The 19,142-nt window shown below is 46.2% G+C and overlaps 1 protein-coding gene across 1 annotated transcript; it reads left to right on the plus strand.

Moving 5' to 3' along the window:
• The first annotated feature begins 2,022 nt into the window (after positions 1 to 2,022).
• Pnliprp1 (pancreatic lipase related protein 1) lies at positions 2,023 to 17,305 on the plus strand. The gene is made up of 13 exons (NM_018874.2): positions 2,023 to 2,178; positions 2,261 to 2,309; positions 3,113 to 3,267; positions 3,611 to 3,736; positions 5,160 to 5,294; positions 6,492 to 6,600; positions 7,779 to 7,898; positions 8,009 to 8,128; positions 10,127 to 10,245; positions 11,282 to 11,411; positions 13,582 to 13,690; positions 14,225 to 14,392; positions 17,183 to 17,305. The coding sequence occupies exons 2-13, from the start codon at positions 2,261 to 2,263 to the stop codon at positions 17,262 to 17,264; spliced, it is 1,422 nt and encodes a 473-aa protein (NP_061362.1). The 5' UTR covers positions 2,023 to 2,178; the 3' UTR covers positions 17,265 to 17,305.
• Positions 17,306 to 19,142: the final 1,837 nt, after the last annotated feature.

Consider the following 19,142-nt stretch of genomic DNA (forward strand, 5'->3'; position numbering starts at 1 on the left):
CTCAAATCTACACAAGCACTTCGGTGGCAGCAGAGTCTAGATCTAAAGAGAAGGCAATGGTTATGTTGCAGCCCCATAGTTACTATGTAACCATTGTGCTCTAGCCGTAAATCAGACACCTCAGCCAATGTAGCAGGATAGAGAATCCATAAGAGTGTTTACATCTGTGGCCCCTCTGTCTTTAACAAGGGAGGCAAAAAGCGTATACTAGAAAGTGAAAGTTCTCTTTGATAAACTTTCCTAAGTTGTTTCAGGGAGATAACATGTCCACCCGGAGAAGAACATCTTTCAAAGCTTCCCTTCCAGCATATGTAACAATGAACACAGAAGAGACACGGACTCCAAGTTACAAGCTGAAACCACAAACATGCTAGTAGAAAACATATGGGAAGTGCTTCATGACCTTTGTCCAGACAAATACTTTTTATCTTCGACTCCAAAATTACAGGCATAAAAAGGGAAAAAACAAACTAACTAAAAAAAGTAAGTGGGCTTGCATCTTTAGGATCTTTACTCAATAGCTGGGTGATACATTTCTCTTTGTGCCTCAGTTTCTCTATGCGTAAAGAGACACTAACAATATGTCCTGCCTGATGTGGTAGCTGTCAGGGTGAAATGAGGTTGTTTGGAGCACTGTTTGTACTTGAACCACGGTGGCTGGAGGCAGCTGTTTCTGTTTTGGTTTTTGACAAGGTCTCTTGCAGCCAGGGCTGGGCTCACTCGCTGGGTAGTCAAGGAATACTTTGAACTCTGACCTCTTGCCTCTACCTCCTCATGGTTGAGATGTGTTGAGATGGAAATGCTCTACAATGCCCTATGTATAAGGTGCCAAAGTTAGAACTTAGGGCTTCATACATGGTAGGCAATTGCTGTACCAAATCGGGTCCTTCCCCAGCCTGGCTGCTGTTCCTTATTACTATGGAGGATGGATGACCTTTCTTAACAGGAGGGCCCTTTGGCCTTTACCCCAGTTATTAGGCTATTTTGGTGCATGAACTTGACACAGAAACACGTTTAACTTAGGAGCGAGTCTGGGGGCCCCACCATGCTTGCTCTGCGCAGCCTTATCTGCCTCGTGTGAACTGGCCAGCTGCTTCCAGGTACACAGATCTGAAGGTAAATCAGGGTCCAGTCTGTCTTGCAGCTGTGCAGCCTTTTGAGGATCTGGTGGAATAAAACTGACATGCTGTAGAGTGCTGGATGGGATCTGGGGAGGGGGCTCCTGAACCCCAACTGTTCAAATTAGAGGGAGATACCGCTGCAGCTGCTTTAAGCACTGTGTTTCAGATTGATTCACTGCACCACAGTAGGAACAGGTTAATGGAGCTGGAGACCATGCGTGGGTTGTTGGGAGGCCTATTGAATGTGCTTTCAAGGTCTCTGCCTGAGTGTTTCTAGCCTGAAAGGGGAGGGAGGCATCAGAGAGAAAACTCTCTTAACAGATGTTTCCCTTTACCCACCCTGCTTCCAGGGCTTCCCTGCCTATTGTCCATGAGAGAGAGAGAGGGTGCCCCACATAGTAGGGTTTGCTGCTGTCTTTTTTTTTTTTCTTGGAGAGGAGGTTCATGTTGGAAACAGAAACCAAGGTCTCACTCACACATGCTGAGAAAGCACTCTGTCTTTGAGCCACAACTGATTCCTTTTTTGGTTTTAATTCTTTTTACTGTATTCTGAGACAGAACCTCACTAAGTCACTCGTCTGCATCCCTGGCAGGCCTGGGGCTCCCACTCTGCCCATCTCAGTGCAGCTGCATGCAGACTGAGACCTGCACACTGCTTGGTGGTAAAATCAGGGTTGGCAGAGAAGCAGAGCCCTCTTGGCGCGGAAAGAGTCTCACAGACACACAAGGAAAAGCTACAGGGTTTTTTTTTTTTTTTTTTTTTGCATCTTTATTTTTACAGTCAAGCATGCTTTCATCATCCCAGGCTTGTGGGAAGATCTGCCTGCCAGCCCAAGCTCATGTGTAAATACACACACAGTTGAAGGACTGATTTAAGAGGAGATTAACAGACAGAGTTCCCATAGCTCTCATGGCACACTGTTTGCTTGGACTGCAGTCCAAACGATAAGGCTGGAGCATAAAAAGGTCCCGGTGGGTCCCAGGACAGCAGGCACCTGGCTCCTGTGATCACAGCAGCCACCTTTGCATCTGCATTTCCAGCCACTAAAAGGCAGAGGTGAGGCAAACAGCCCGGCAGTCCCCAGAGACTTTGCTCGAACCCAGGCTCAGTATGTTTGATGTTATTGACTTTGTTGTAGATGCTGATTCTCTGGACAATCCCTCTTTTCCTACTGGGAGCAGCTCAGGGTAAGCAACACCGCAGTGCCTCAGGGTTGTTAATGTGTGCTCCGACTTTTGAATGTCTTCATTTTTTTTTGGTTCTTTTATTGAAAATAGACTTTTTCTACACAATATATTCTGATTTCAGTTTTCTCTCCTTCCACTCCTCCCAATTGATTTCCACCTCCCCTCCTCATGATTCATACCCTCTCTGTCTGTTGTTAGAAAACAAACAGACTTCTAAAAAAATGATAATAAAATAAAAATAAATCAAAAGGCAAACAAATCTGAATATGAAGAAAGTCCCAAACAAGAAAGAGAGCCAATTAAAAAGTATAAACACACATGTAGATGCAGACACATACATGTTCACACACACAGGAATCCCACAAAATCCCCAAACTGGAAGCCATAATATATATGCAAAGGACCCGTACAATTAAAAACAAATTCCTTTGAGACAAGCTTCTAAAGATGCTGTTGAGTTCTTTTTATGCTGGCCATCGACTGCTGGGTATGGGACCTACCCTCAGAGTGGTTTCCCCAGTGAGACTTTCTTGGAGGGAACTAAATCTTCATTTGCAAATGGCTATCAATTTGAAATAGCTTTAGGCTTAGCACCCCTTGCACAGCCGTCCTCAGAAGCTTCCCCCTGTAGAGACGGGAACAGCCAGCCAGACAATCTGCAGAGAGAGAGAGAGACCTTGAAACACTCAGGTCCCCATCCAACCTCTCTCTCAGGACTGAGGGACTCTGCTGAAGAGGAGCCCAGTGATTGGGAGCTCAGCCACAATAGCTTCCTCCTGAGCCCATCCATCCTCTCTCCCCAGGGAAAGAGGTTTGCTATGACAACCTTGGATGCTTTTCTGATGCTGAGCCCTGGGCAGGGACAGCTATCAGGCCCCTAAAACTTCTCCCTTGGAGCCCTGAGAAGATCAACACTCGCTTCCTGCTCTACACCAATGAGAACCCAACTGCTTTCCAGGTAAGACTTCATGAGCTCTGGGGACACCCTCTTATCTTTCTACCTGTTTCCCATGCCCTGCCCTACCTTCTGGGTGAGTGACTGCTTCACAGCTGTGTAGCTCCTGCTAGCTCTTTAGCTCTGGCCTGAACATGAGCTTATTGTCCAACAATCCCATAGGAATGATAACTGTGTAAGCCCCATCCCAGACCCAGTGGAGAGGTCAGAACGGCCTCCTGAGGAGCTGACTCTGTGCTCAGCCTTGAAAGGCCTACGCAGTGGCCAAGGCAGGGGTGGAGATGGGGAGAGATAGGTTCAAGGAACAGGTTGACAGAAACCTATAAACCCTTTCTGTTTGTCACAGACTCTTCAGCTTTCTGACCCATCGACCATTGAGGCCTCCAATTTTCAAGTTGCCAGGAAGACTCGGTTCATCATCCATGGCTTCATAGACAAAGGAGAGGAGAACTGGGTGGTTGACATGTGCAAGGTAGGGAACATCTCTCACCCACATAGCTCTGTCCTACTGACCTCTCTGATCCAAGTAGCCCTGCTCTACTGATCCATCACACTTTACACAGACACAATACATAAGCCTGAAAGCAAAAAGATCTTCACAGGCAACTCAAATGCTTCTCTTCACCAGACCCCAACTCCTCTCCCTTTTCTAATTCGAATTGGTAGCCCAAAGCAGGAATTTGCTGTGGGAACTCCCCCTTCTCCCACGATCAGGCGTCCTGTTTTGCTATGGTTCAGAAGCCACTCACAATTACCATCTCTGCTAATGAGGGATTGTGGAGTTTTGTTTGTCCAAATCTTCTCCACAAGACTCAGAGGCATGTGTCTGTGACCACTTATTGAAGACACAAAGGACTAAAGGTTGACAGGGTGACTTTGATTGGCTCAGTAGAGAGCAGGGTATTGGGTAAGGAGGGCAGCCACAGGAGGACACAGACCTACCCACATGTGCACATGGGAAACGGACATAGAGGTACACATGGCTGTACATATATAGTCTGCACACAGATAACAGATAGTATTTTCTTCTCTTATTATATATACAGATTCCATCTATTTCTTTCAGAAATTGTGCAGCCACCTGCCTTCCACACATGCAGAAATAACAGAACCAAATGATAATGGTGACAAGAAAAATTAGTTTGTTCCTCTACACCTGCCACCCCCTGACCTGACCTTAATAAACATAGGGTCCAGCAACAGCCCCAAACTTTCCCAGGTCTGGAGGTTTCCCAGGGTTGCTTTGAGAATGGAAGTCTTGAGGAACTTGAGCATTAGGAACCCAAAACATCAGAAATATTAGCGCTGTTGTCAAAACACTAGACGGGAATCTCAGATGTCGGGGCCAGCTGGCCATGTGCACAGACTGTCTGGGCTCTAGGATGTTCTCCTTAATTCCCCAATCTCTCCCACATTAGTGCTCTCCTATTTCCTACCATCCTGAAGTGTGTGTTCCCTCCATGAAATACTATATCATTTTGACTGGATAATGACACCTCCCTCCCTCATTATAGCTCAAGAAATGCCCAGTGGCCTGGCATGTCACCTAAAGGACCTCTCACAAGCAGAATCATGAGGTCACATAGACACTAATCGCCAGACGCTATGCTGAGGCCATTTCCTGTCACAACTGGAGTCCTTTAAGGCCATCATCCATCCCCATTGTCAGATTTGGTTAAAGAAATCAGAGGAGCAGGCTTTTCCTCCATCTTTAGGGATGGAGGGATTTAGGGACTTTCTCTGCTGCTAGACTTACTCTTGTGGACTTCAGGATGCCCTGGACAGAGTCCAGACTGTATCAACACCCCAGCTAGAAGACACGAGGGACTCTTCTGGTCCCTGGCTGAAAGGTGTTCCCCATGCCCTGTGGTGATACTGTGTCTCTCTAACCCTAGAACATGTTCCAAGTGGAGGAGGTGAACTGCATCTGCGTGGACTGGAAGAGAGGCTCTCAGACTACCTACACGCAGGCTGCCAACAATGTGCGAGTAGTGGGTGCCCAGGTGGCTCAGATGATTGACATCCTTGTGGTGAGTGGGCCGGCATGGGGGTGGAGCGCTAAGGTGAATTTAGGGATTATGAAAGAAGTTGACACCACCTTAGTGGCACACGAGTAAGGGAGGTGTCAGCTAACTCTTAGTGGTGGGATTTTATTATCCTCTCCTATTTACAGTTAAAGAAACCAGGGCACAGGGAGTTTAACCAGCTTGCCAAAATATAGAGCAGGTGAGTAGAAAAGTTGTCTTGGGGCCCAGATCATCCAGCTACCCACAACACAAGTGGCATCTGTGTGAGGCAAAGCCTAGTATTGCAAGCAAAGCCACACAAAACCAGGGGTGGGACATGCAATTGACAAGCATGGATTTCCTGTGATCTGGCTTCCTGAGACTCTGTGTCTCTGAGACTCTGGGTCCTGAGACTCTGGGCCTCTGTGACTCTAGGTCCCACTCTTGCTGGGAAATCTTTCCTGTCATCATCATTTCAGTTCTTTCTTCCTATCCTAAGTCTTTCTGTCACTGTGTTAATTCAGGAATTCTTTACGGCCAGTTTCTGTACCAGGTCAAAGTTCTAATATTCCCTATCTTCAAAGTCATAGGTCTACAAAGAACCAACTACTTCTGCACCCCTACAGAAATCAGAACCTGTTGGGTTTGTGCAGGAAGCAGTGTAGACCAGTTAATGAGAGGCCTGTTGAAGGATATCACAGAACAGTATATATGGATGCCTTGGTTGTCCTGTGTTTCTAGAGCACAGGGACAATAGATTGTGAGGAGGTAGAGGAGGTTAATGAGTTTCTAGGCCTTCAAGGACCTACATGCAGGAAAGACTTGAAGTGACCACAGAGCGTGATCTATTAGAGGGTTCCAGAGGTAGGGGAGTGGGTACGCAGGCTTTACATAGGAACATGGGGATAGTTAGTCCACCTTGTATGTGGGCATGGGGTAATATTTGGGAAGTCTCCCCAGGAAAAGGTTACTGAAGACAGGGTCTTTAGATAGTACTTGGTACTAAACCAGGTTTATATCCATGGTATAAACCAGGGAAAGGGAAGGGAAAGCAACACTGTTTGAGACCACATGGGTTTTAGCTCGAGAAGAGTCTAGGAAGGGCCATGTTGAGTCAGGAAAGCTCTGAGATTCTTGTCAGGAGCCAGAGAGTAGGGAAAGTTCGCATCAGGATAACCCATAGTCCAAACATGTCCAGCATATGTGAACTCTCCTCTTTAGAGAAACTTCAACTACTCTGCTTCCAAAGTCCACCTCATTGGCCACAGCCTAGGAGCCCACGTGGCAGGGGAAGCAGGAAGTCGGACTCCAGGTCTTGGCAGGATTACAGGTAAGGCCCCAGGTCCCATTCCAGCAACCCCAGAATGGTCACAAGCTCATAGACCAGCTGAGAGCCATATCCGACCCCCTCGGCTGTGGCAGGATGTGTACAACCTATATGGGGATTTTAGGGAGCTTCTAAGAAACACATAGGCCATCACTGTTGGCAAGGTGGCTGTGTTTCTCTGTGATACCTCTGCTGTGACCATAGTCATTCCTCCCCGGGGACAACCCTTCCTTGATGAGGGCCATGTAGCAGCTTTGAACACCCAGGAAAGCTAGTGTGCAGAGGATAGCTACTATGGACATGACCAAGCAGACTCGAGCAGGGACTGCTCTATCTATTCCTCACCTTCTTTTTGAAGTCAAGGGAAGAGTGAAACCTGCTTCCCACTTTTCTTCTGGTAAAGGTTCCTACCCACCATATCTACTAAAAACACCCTTTAACAGACACCATCAAAGCAACCTTCAAACACAGCAAAGCCTTTGTATTATAACAAGAGCAACAGAACATATCTACATGAGAATTTAATGCCATTATAAAAGAAAGCATAGGCTAAGTTCCTGATTGGCTTAAACACTGCACAAAGCTTTTTGTGTTCCTCATCTAATCCTTAGGACTGAAAAAACCCAGTCAGGGAAGCAATAACTTGCCTAAGAGTGCATAGATTATGTGATTCCATGCCAGTCTTTGTGCCACATGTTGCATATTGAATTATTTAATTAACAACTATATATAATTAATGAAATCATTACCTTCGATTCATGAAATAGGAAAACTGAGTTACAAAATCTTGAATGACTTTTGCAAAGTAGCTTAGTAGAGATTTAGAGCCAGGTAACCCATACAGGCCCAAGACACTGCTTTTTGTTTTGTTTTGTTTTTTCTTTCACTAAAATAAAAGAAAGAAAATGAGAATATTAAATATGAAACAAACATGCAAGAATCTGATGTAGAAAGAAATCCTTGCTCACACATAATCTGAATTCTTTTGCTCATGTGCCCTCCTCTTCTGCCACAAAGCACCCTATAAATAAAGGTCACTGAGACTCCATGTCCCCACGTTCCATACCCAGGCAATGGCACTGAACTACTACAAGTGTGTTACTGTCCAATTTCATAATCCCCAGCCTGTGCAACCTGTCCCTCATGAACCTACAGTTTGACACGTTTGCCATTCCTTTTAGGACTGGATCCTGTAGAAGCAAATTTTGAGGGAACCCCTGAAGAGGTCCGGCTCGACCCCTCGGATGCTGACTTTGTTGATGTGATTCACACAGATGCAGCTCCCTTGATCCCATTCTTGGGTGAGCCCTGTGGTGCTCTGGCCTCTAGCTGTGGAGAAGAGTGGGGATGTTTTAACCCTAAGAGCCCTGTGCTTCTCAGAACCTGTCTCATTGCTGTACAAATGTTTTAGGCTTTGGAACAAACCAAATGGTGGGGCACTTTGACTTCTTCCCCAACGGAGGACAGTACATGCCCGGGTGCAAGAAGAACGCTCTGTCACAGATTGTGGACATCGATGGCATCTGGTCAGGTAAAGCCTGGGTGGGGGGCAGTCTGGGAGGATGTTGTTTCTTTGTGACACTCAGTGCTTGCATTAACTAGTCTGTGTGTATGTGTGTGTGTGTGTGTGTGTGTGTGTGTGTGTAGGTTTGTGTGTGTGTGTGTGTGTAGGTATGTGTGTAGTTGTAGGGATGTATGTGTAGGTGTGTGTATGTAGGGGTGTGTGTGTCTGTTGTCTTGTAGAGGTGCACGTGAGGTATGTGTGTAGGTGTGTGTGTCTAGGGGTATGTATCTGCTGTCTATGTAAGGATGCGTATGTAGGGGTGTGTATCTATTGTCTGTGTAGGGGTGCGTATGTGTAGGTGTGTATGTGTAGGTGTAGGTGTATGTGTAGGGGTGTGTGTATAAGGATGTGTACGTGTGTGTGTGTGTGTGTGTGTGTGTAGAGGTGTGTGTGTGTGAAGGGGTATGTATCTGCTGTCTATGTAAGGGTGCATGTGTGTGTATAGGGGTGAATGTCAGGTGCATGTGGAAAACTTTCTGTGTCTTTCCTTAGACACGATGCACCCTTCTATAATGACACCAGGTTCCATTGGCCTAGAGAAGTATCTCTACCCGGCCAGCACTATCGAAGCATGTGCTGCCACATTTAGCTTCTTTTTTAGCATGGGTTTTGGGCATGAAACCCAGGTCCTCATACTTTCAAGGCAAGCGTTTTATGGACTGAGCCATCTCTCTCCTCAGCCCCGCAGCAAATCTTAATAATGAAAATGTACTTCCTTTTAAGAATATATAATGATTCTTTCTGCATATTATTTCTGAACAAAACAAATAACTATGTAATTCTCATGTCTCAGATCTATTGATTCTGTATTTCCTTCAAACGTTGTCCTCCATGTGCTGGAATACATAAGCCACAAGGAATCAAAAAGCTCTGTACAATCCCAGCCATCAGCTGGCAGTCATCTCCCAGGGAAGCGGCAAGAGAGATCATGCAGTGGGTCTCAAGAGAATTTTCCTGCAAACGTCCCTGTGAATCAGTACTGCAGCTCAATCCTAGGCAGCTAGCTTCTGTCCTGTACCTAGAATAAGAGTATCCAGAGGTGTGCATGGCGAAGCCATCTCCAAAGCGCGAGTCATTGCTCACTTATGGTGAGGAGGGCAGTCAGACGAGGGAGGCTAGAAGGAGGACCACTTGCTGCTGATGAGCACACCTGGGGTTAAAGGGCATCCTTCTGTTACAGCTCCAACACTATCTACTGAGATCAAGAACTCAAAAGTCATTTCCAGCCATACTAATCAACTAGGACCATTCAAGCCAAAACCCTTCGTAGTGTGATAGAATCTTACTAGGGTTCTTTCTATTCAATCAAAAGGACTCAGATGGCCTCTATGCAAACATTAAGGCCACATGTCTGTATTTTAACTGCTCCACCAGCAATGGAGAGTGGCTAAGGCCAGGTTGAGAGGGTTGCTGGGACATTTGTCAGATGGCTTGGGTGAGGACAGGGAAGAACGCTGAGGGTGAGGGGGTAAGAGGGACGCTCAGGTGAAGCCACTGGAAGCTACTTTTACCTTCCTGTGCATAAGAGTATTGTGACAATGCCCTAATGCTGACTGTGTCACATCTGGAAGAATAAGGCACATCTGGTTGTGTCTCTGGGGATTTCTAACCTTGTACCTGGACACAGAGGCTGGAGGGACAGTATTGAACCAGATGAACTTGTGCTCATTAGAGCTTTCCCCCCTTACTAGCTGGAATCTATGAATCATTGTGGATACTTTTATAAAAGTGGTACTGTAACATCTGCCTCTTAGGAAAGGGGGTGGGGGTTCAGCAGACAAGGCCAACGAAGTAGCCAGGACATTATGCCCAACATCTAAAGCCTTGTTTGCTTATTGTCATTATTGTGAATGAATTATGAACTTAAATTCCACTCTGGACCTATTACAGTTGAGAAAGAGAGGCATAGATCTGTCACAGCCTGCCCTCGATCACCTGGACTGACCTCCTGCCTTGTCTCCCCAGGAACCCGGGACTTTGTGGCTTGTAACCACCTGAGAAGCTACAAGTACTACTTAGAGAGCATCCTTAACCCAGATGGGTTTGCTGCATACCCCTGCGCTTCCTACAGGGACTTTGAGTCTGTAAGCTATTATTCTGCCATGAATGAAGAGCACCACACACGGAGGTCCTACTGGGTGGGGTTCCATCGTGCCTTCTTTCTACATGCTACACCCTCAGAACACACACACAGATGAACCACACAGAAGAGGATGATCAGAGAACAGATCACGTTGATAGGAGCTTGGGATGCATCCTGCAGAAGGGTACACTGGAATCTAGCTTGAAGAGAAAAAAAAATCAATAGAGATTAGAAGGGGAAGGAACTTGCCTTTCTGCAGATCAAACATAGAAGGGGTTGTGTGAGGAAAGTCACCCCCAGTGCAGACTGGAGGAATAGCAGATGGTGGAATTCTCTGTGCCAGGCTGGCCACAGCGAAGAGACATATACTATGGCATACTGCTGCCTGCCTCTTTAACTCATAAGAGCTAGTCGGGACATCCTTCATTAGCTCCATATGTGTGACATTATGCTGGCAGCCTAAAGATGGCCAGGGTTGAAATATTTACATCATAGAAATTGGCAAACTCAGGGCTGTAGCTGTAGTTCATTTGCTTGGCATGCACAAAGCCCTGGGTTCGATCCCCAGGACCTCATAAACCAGGTATCAAAACCCAGACCTATGTTGCCAGCATTAGGGAGGAAATAGCAGAAGGATCAGGAGTTCAAGGTCACTCTCTACTATATAGTGAGGTCAAGCACAGCCTGGGCAACATATGATAGGGTCTTTTAAAAAGAAAGAAGGAGAAGAAAACTGTTGGTAAACTCTACAATCAATACGGAGAGTTGACACCACTACCACACGGCTGCCTGGGAAACACAGTTAACTGATGGGAACAGGGCCCAAGATGGCAGTGCTGTTAAAGGTCCCTGATAATTCTAACATGCTGCACATCACAGCGAGGAGCTGAGATGAAGAGAATTCAGAGAGCATGAGCTCTAACTCCCTTCCCACCGCAAACAGGGGAACTGGGCTGCAAGGGACTGAAGTGTCGTCTTTTTCTAGGTATTTGTAAGAAGACAAAACCTGCTTCACAGCTCTCTGTTCTCTTTACCAGAACAAATGCTTCCCCTGCCCAGATCAAGGCTGCCCACAGATGGGTCACTATGCTGATAAGTTTGCCAACAATACAAGTGTGGAGCCACAGAAGTTCTTCCTGAACACAGGAGAAGCCAAGAACTTTGCACGTAAGTTGACTACTTGGCCAGGTCAGGAGAGGGTTATACAACCTGATTGATTTCTGAACACGCTTGGATGACCTCAGAGGAGGATGTGCCTGCCCTGAGCGCTCCATGCATGACTCCACTAAGACACAGAGAACAACCCAGCTTCTTCTACATGATCTCCATTCTGTGGAACAACTGAAAGTCATCACCGTCATTTGTGAGGTTGAGGCAATTTGCAGAGCTTTGGGAACAACTAGCTTGAATTTTACCCTCTACAGTTCATAGTTCATTGCTCTCTCTCTCTCTCTCTCTCTCTCTCTCTCTCTGTCTCTTTCTCTCTCTCTCTCTGTCTGTCTCTTTCTCTCTCTGTCTCTTTCTCTCCTCTCTGTCTCTCAGTCTCTCTTGTTTCTGTGTCTCTCTTTCTGTTTGTCTCTGTCTCTCTGCGTCTCTCTATATCTGTCTCTTCCTGTCTTTCTCTCCTCTTTGTCTCTCAGTCTTTCTCTTGTTTCTCTGTCTGTCTCTGTCTCTCTCTCTCTGCCTGTCTCTGTCTCGCTGTTTCTGTCTCTCTCTTTGTCTCTATCTGCCTGTCTCTGTCTCCCTGTCTCTATGTGTGTCTCTGTCTCTGTCTCTCTCTCTCTGTCTCTCTCTCTGTCTCTCTCTCTCTCTCTCTCTCTCACACACACACACACACACACACACACACACACACACACACACGGTCCTCTCTATTCATTCAGCAGGCATACTTGGTACTGGTCCTTTGCCAGGCAGGTCTGCATAAGGTACATCCCTTTCTTTATCATGTGCCCCTGATACCTGTCTTATGTAGAGGGAGAGGCTAGCTGAGAAAGGGATGTTTCCTGTCATAAGTATGTAGTATTCACTCAGAGGCCAGGTCTGGATTAGACATGTTTGCATTGTTTATGACAATTTAGTTTAGCGGGTTCCATGAGGTGCCGCCCAAAAAAAAAACAGAAACAATGACGTATAAGACTCTGTAAAAACAATATGCCTTCTGTGGTTTCTGAAAGTCAGGTGTATTGAGGTATAACTTATGTAGAGAAAGACTTATTCTTTGTAAGGCATAGTTCTGGTCTGACAAATAGATGGATAGCCAGATTCCATGGAGATCTGGGACCTTCCCATCACTATAGATACACATACCTACAGTTTTTTTTATTTTTATTTTTTTGTCTGATTAATCAACCCTCACTGATGTAGCAATACTTGGAATACTTGCCTATATTTTTAACAATAATGAAGGAACCATTCAAAGCCATGTAGTTATTCCCCCACCAACACTTATTTGTGGGTCACAGATATGGGCCACTAGTTATGAGGATTAAGGATGACCAAGACACTGCTTTGAAATTTATTAGTCCTTGGCAGCATTAGTTGGGTGGACTGCAGCATTGGTTGGGTGGAGCTGCTGCTGGAGTAGAGCATGGGGGGCTTAACACTGGGAAAGGAGAGGGCAGGGGCAACATTTCTGCGAATGTGAAGAGCAACTGTGACTTAGACAGATGTATACATGTGTTTATATATGTGTGTAGGTAACTTGGTGAATTTGTGTGTTTATATGTATATGCATTGGCTGCACTATGCAGACCTGTGTATATATGTATATGTATGTGCTATGCCTGTGTATGCATGTGTATTTGTGCATGCAAACAGGCCCTGGAACAGCACCCTAGGTAAGTTTACATGACAACTTTGTGAGCACCAGGGATCCTAGGGATGTAGAGATGGGAAGGACCCAAGCTGGAGGTGCTCTGCAAGCTGACTCCTGGGCTGCCCTCCCATGGGTGGCCTGGAGGCCTGGCTCCTCTTTTTGCCATAATACACAGCACTACCATCCTGGAGCAGAGCTCTCGCCAGCAAAGGGCTTGCTCAGCCATGTTGGATCCAGAGGCCATTGGCTCCATTTGGCAATTTAAAACCCACAACATGGCTATTGAACCTGAGGGAGTAAACTATTTATCATGAATTTAACTCTAGGCAGTCATCTGTGTTCTTCTTACTTGATGGTACTGGTCCAGAGGGGCCACCGTTGGGTGCTTATTTCTGGCATAGATCAGCAAGTAAGACATTTTGTACTCTGTGCCTTTGTGTAAGGGGTGGGAGTTATAAATTTTTTTGAGGACCCCTATTTTCTTAATCAATAAGGTGACCTCTCCCTTGCTTTGCCTAGGCTGGAGGTACCGTGTTTCCTTGACATTCTCTGGAAGGACGGTCACAGGCCAAGTCAAAGTGTCTCTGTTTGGAAGTAACGGCAATACTCGCCAGTGTGATATCTTCAGGTAATCCCTGCGGGGGGGGCATAGCACTTAAACATTTACATCTTTAGACATCAGTGGGCTTGAAACTTCTTTATGCACAAAAAATAATTCTATCCTGATAATTTTTCATTTAAATCTAACAATTTATTTCTCTCTCAATAGGGTATATTTTAAATATATATTATTGTACCATGTATATTGATTAGCCTGATTAGATATGCTAAGCTAAGAAGATAACCTACTGTATAGACAATTCTTCCAGAAAAAAAAAAAAAAAAACAAACTAAAATAATTTGAGAGAGGGTTATCTTTTTTCTACAAAAAAAAAAAAAAAAAAAAAAGAGAGAGAAATTGGTTTGAGTTTAAAAGCAATCCTAAATAATAGATTAGGGTTGCCAGCTCATCGCCAATTTTTCATCCCTCCATCTTTGATTTGAGGATGAAGTTGACAGAGACACGTTATTTTAATAAGGATAAGAGTGGAGGGGCCTCGTCCTTTGTGAACTTTACAGTGTGCTTCAGTGAACAGGAATATTTCTCCTTCTTTATTTCAAGGGGAATTATCAAGCCCGGTGCTACGCATTCCAATGAGTTTGATGCCAAGCTTGATGTGGGAACAATTGAGAAAGTCAAGTTTCTTTGGAATAACCACGTGGTAAACCCAAGTTTCCCCAAAGTGGGCGCAGCCAAGATCACTGTGCAAAAGGGGGAGGAGCGGACAGAGTACGTATCTTCCTTTGCTGAGTTGTCTGGTGATGTTTGCAGAGGGTGTCTATAGGGGAATCCCCTCCCCCAGTACAGAAAAGGGGGAAACATCATTTGAAATGGGACACAGACTGAGCAGAGGGGACAGCACTTGCAGAATCCCACCCCCACCCCCAGCTCCCTCTTTCCTGCCTGAGCAGGCTCAGGACCTTCAGTAAAAATGAGAGCAGTTGGAGTGGGGAGAGATGACCACCCGGGGAGGCAGAACCAAGCTCCATCCACATCCAGCCAGCAGAACCTTCCTGGTGGCTTGGGTGGGAAGTGTCAGCTACTGGTGGGTGTTCTTTGGGATTGGTGGTTAAATGGGGCCAGGAAACCCAAACCCTTGGAAACTCAGATGCAGATGAGAAGGGTTGGCAGAGCGGCTTGTGGTTGATCCAGGGATTGTCAACTTGCATGGATGGACTTCTGAAGTCACCCCTGTTCCCATAAGGTGGGAAAGCAGAGAGATCAGACTGGTTAGGTAATCAGCTGGACCAGGCATCCTCTCAGTAGGACAGAGAAGACCCAGGCTGGCCAGTGGAGAGCCTATCCTCCAGCCTCCACTGTAAGACACTGCCTGTAGTGTCAGTTCCTAAGGCCTGTTAAGATGTATTTCTAGCCCTGGATCCTGCAACCTTGTGGCTAAAATCACATTGGAATCCCATCAGAATGTCACTGGACTCCTGAAGGTTTTTGAAGAGAGAGGTGCACTTTCTGGAAATCAAACAGGTCTAGTGGAGGCTACGCCCAAGGCCCTATGGCCCTATGTCTGATAGGTTGTCCAGTGGTTGAACACAATGCCTTTGCCTACTCGCTGTCTGTGGAGAGAATCTCTTAAATGTTTTATACATTGTCAGATGGTGGTGGAACACACCTTTAATACCAGCACTCAGGAGACAGAAGCAGGCAGATCTCTGAGTTCAAGGGCAGCATGGTATACAGAGTGAATTCCAGGACAGCCCAGGCTACTCAGAGAAACTTTTACTTGGTGGGAAAAAAAAAGTATGCATTTATCCGTGAAATAATATGAGCACATGCCATGGTGCACAAAAACTCAGAGGACAGCTTGCTGGAGTGTGAGTTCTGGGGAGTCAACCCCAGGCCTGGCTGCAAGTGTCATTACATGCTGAGCCATCTTACTAATGTACAAGTCTCTCTCCAGGGATTCTGGTACCAAGTGGTAAAAATAGAAAAAAAAAAAATGAAAACCCTCTTCAAATGTCACAAACTAGCTTGGGGAATAAAAAAAAAAAATGGCGAGTAAATTATTTAGATATTCTACTGCTGTGAGAATTGCCAAGAACACTTGTTATTAAATAACACTAATAATAATCATAAAGTTAAGAGTAGTTAATATTGTGGCACAACCTCCTCTTGACTCCTTCTCCTATGTAACCTGATGAAGTCATCTCAATGGGATCCCGACCTGCTGACTAGAATTTCTTCCAGGGATGTGAGACCAAGAGAGCTCACCCTTCCTGTATTATCCCCACCCATTCGGTACGCATTGTAATGTGACTTTGACAAGGAGCGTGTACCAAACACCTGTTCTGACAAATATCAGGGAAAGCAAAGGTAGAACTTACATGGAGGACGTCACTTCAGGCACACATGGCAGGTCACATGACCCAGGAGGACAGCAGAGACCACAGAGTGTCTGAGAGATGGGGGCAGGAGGAAAAGGCAAGGACAGCAGGTGCTGATGGGGGTGAGTAAGAGGTAGCCAGGTGGCTGTCAGTGGAGCCTAAAGGCAGAGCTGCCAGATTAAAAGTTCTAGTAAAGACATGCTTAGAAGAGAAAGCTGGAGGGGTCAACAGAGACTAAAAGTTTTGTTTGGTTGCTTACAGGAGCATGGAGAAAGTCTATAAAGGCGCAGAGCACCATGCCAGGGGCTACTCTGATGGAAAAACAGTTGGGACAGAATGTCAGAGCTCACAGAGCCTCAGAGGAACCCTTGGTTCTTCCACAACCACAGAGATAGCCACTGTGTCTGCTTAGCCTCATGTTAGAAAACGTTTTCCATTTGCCAGGAACTCCCACATAATTATCATGGGAGTCTCAATAACATGAGAGGGAGCCCTCTTGTACAAATGAAGATATCAGCAAACAGCAAGCAGTAATCACTGGAAGGTGGGAGAGAGGTGGGGGACCCAAGGAGAAAGCCACACTCTCCGCCCCTGGAAGACAGACAGGGAGATTGGGGTGTGTATTATTATAAAAGAAGATATTGACCATGGTATGAGGCAGACTTGCAATGGTATCTTGCACTTTTGCCTCATGCCAGCTTTCTGCACTTCAGTGTCCTCTCCTGCAAGGCAGCGCTAACCATAAGACCTCCTCGACCATGAGTAGTGTACTTTCTACACGTGAACCTTTTGATGCACTTGCCTGCAACTGAGAGTTCAGCTGAGACTTAAGAGTGACTAAGGAAGCATTAGTGACAGTCTCTAAGCCAGCCTGCTGTGGCCACCAGTATCTGTTAAAATGGAAAAAAAAAAAAAAAAAAAAAAGGAGTGTTGCCTTAGGAACTCTCAGTCTGTGTATGACAGGACCAGTCACGGATCATCTTCAAGCAACAACGGGCCCAGCCCTAGGCTGGGTGGGCGTCTTCCTAGAAACTCAGTGGTTGCAGCCACAGCCTTAGTGTGTCTCTCCCAGGCTTCTGAACTTCAAGTTCCTGTAAACTGTTGCTTAACCCCCCAGAAAGCAGAAGCTTTCTTAAGGTGACAGAGCACACCAGTGCCAAACCCTTGTGTTTCTTTACAGGCACAACTTCTGTAGTGAAGAGACCGTGAGAGAAGACATCCTGCTCACTCTCTTGCCTTGTAAAACCTCAGACACAATGTGACCTCTTGGTAACACCAATAAAATCATCAGCTGCACCTACCCACACAGTGTCCGTCTCAGATGTCCGAGGCCACCCGCAGGGACGTTTAACAACTCGATAGTTAAAGCATTGATGAGCATCTCTCTGCATGTGGGTCTCTCACCATAGCATCCAACAAAACAGCACCTTACGCTCCTTCCCCCCCCCCCCCCACCTTGGTCACTTCTGTGTCAGTCAGGGAATAGGAAGATGCACAGAAGTAAAGGGCGAGTGGCCAAGGGACTCTGCAAATCCTTGTCCTCACTGCATCTTCTTACAGGGGAAACTGAGGCAGAGAGCAGGAGGTTCTATACTCATTCATGAATTCATGTCCCCACCAGGAGTGACAGGCAAGTTCAACTCCATTCATTCCTTCCTGTCCCAGCTACTGACTTGGTGGGGTTATGGAAATAGTCTAGATGCTAATTTCCTGGCATTTTAGAGGTGATAAGTGGGGTTTGGTTTGGGTGGGGGAGAGGCCTATGGTGGCTCTTGTTGAGACCCCCAGAGATTCGTTTAAGTTCATTTGCACAGCTTGACTGCAAGTCAGGCTGCTTAGGGTCCTCCCTCCCTCCCTCCCTCCCTCAGTACAAGCTCTGATGGATGATTCCGAATAGGTTCTAGGAAATGCAAGACGCAGACTTTCCTGCAGGAATTACTGGGGGCTCTCAGTCAGTGAGCCCTGACACGGGTGGCATTCACACAGACTCAGGTGTAGATACTTTCAAGATAACCTGGCGCCAAGCATGCTGTGTCTAAAACAGCCAGACACACCTGTCAAAATTTGTCGACGGACAATAAACTGACAAGCCATGTTGGCTGCAGGTCACCGAGTGCCCCTGGCTTTGCTTGACCAGCACAGCCCCAGCCATGGACAGCCACAGTCCTTTCATTCTGGTCTTAATTACTAATATTAACTCTCAGATCTTCCTTCACACGTTACGTCAGATAAGCAGACAAGATCTGAAGTTTGCAAACCACAGGACAGAGCTGTTCACAGTACAGAATTGTCAAAATGCATGTCCAGGTGGCAGGCCATTCCAAGTACCACTGTGAAGTGGGCTGGGTATCATGGATGTATGGGAAATCTACACTCAAGCTGGAGTCTGGGGACAGGGATGGCAGTCCTTCCTTGTGGTAATTTACCCGATGGTGACTCATGACAAAGGACCAGATAGACGATGAGCCAGCCTGCCTGCCACATCTGTGTTGGAATGCTCCTTACATAGTCCCAGTTCTGGGGTGACTGATACAGTTTCTAGTGTGACATGGTAGAGTCACAGATATCATTGTTCATTGACAGAAATGAATGATCAGTTTGTGGCTTGCAGGGTGAAGGCAGATAGAGACTGTTCACTTGCATACACAAGATGTAGACGTCATCCTTCCTGGTACTCAAACACAATAACTCAGGCAGACTGTTATCTTAAGATAGAGTAACTCAAGCTGTGATTTTATACAATATGCTGAGCCCTGAGCAGGCCTAGTCTCTTCTCACCCACAGGGTAGCCCCTTTAGTCACCTCAGCAGCCTCAGTGACTTACTTCATTTCTGTCCAGCTGAGCAATACCAACCCTTCCCAGTGCCCAGCAACTGTCGATAACTCCAGAGGCTCCAATGCCCACCTCTCATCCCATAGATAATGGGCATGCACATGAGGCTTGGACATATATGCAGGAAAACAGTCACACATAAGACAAATGAAAATCTGTTGCTGATTCTGCACACCATACAGCTGAGCAAAATGCATCACACCTCTCTCCCAATGGCCTTGTTTAGAGGGCATCTCCCATGTGTATATTCTGATAACCATCATTTCTCTGGACCTTTAAGACCATTTCTGTCGCCGGGCGTGGTGGC

Source organism: Mus musculus, chromosome 19, assembly GCF_000001635.26.
Source record: "Mus musculus strain C57BL/6J chromosome 19, GRCm38.p6 C57BL/6J".
Classification (NCBI taxonomy): domain Eukaryota; kingdom Metazoa; phylum Chordata; class Mammalia; order Rodentia; family Muridae; genus Mus; species Mus musculus.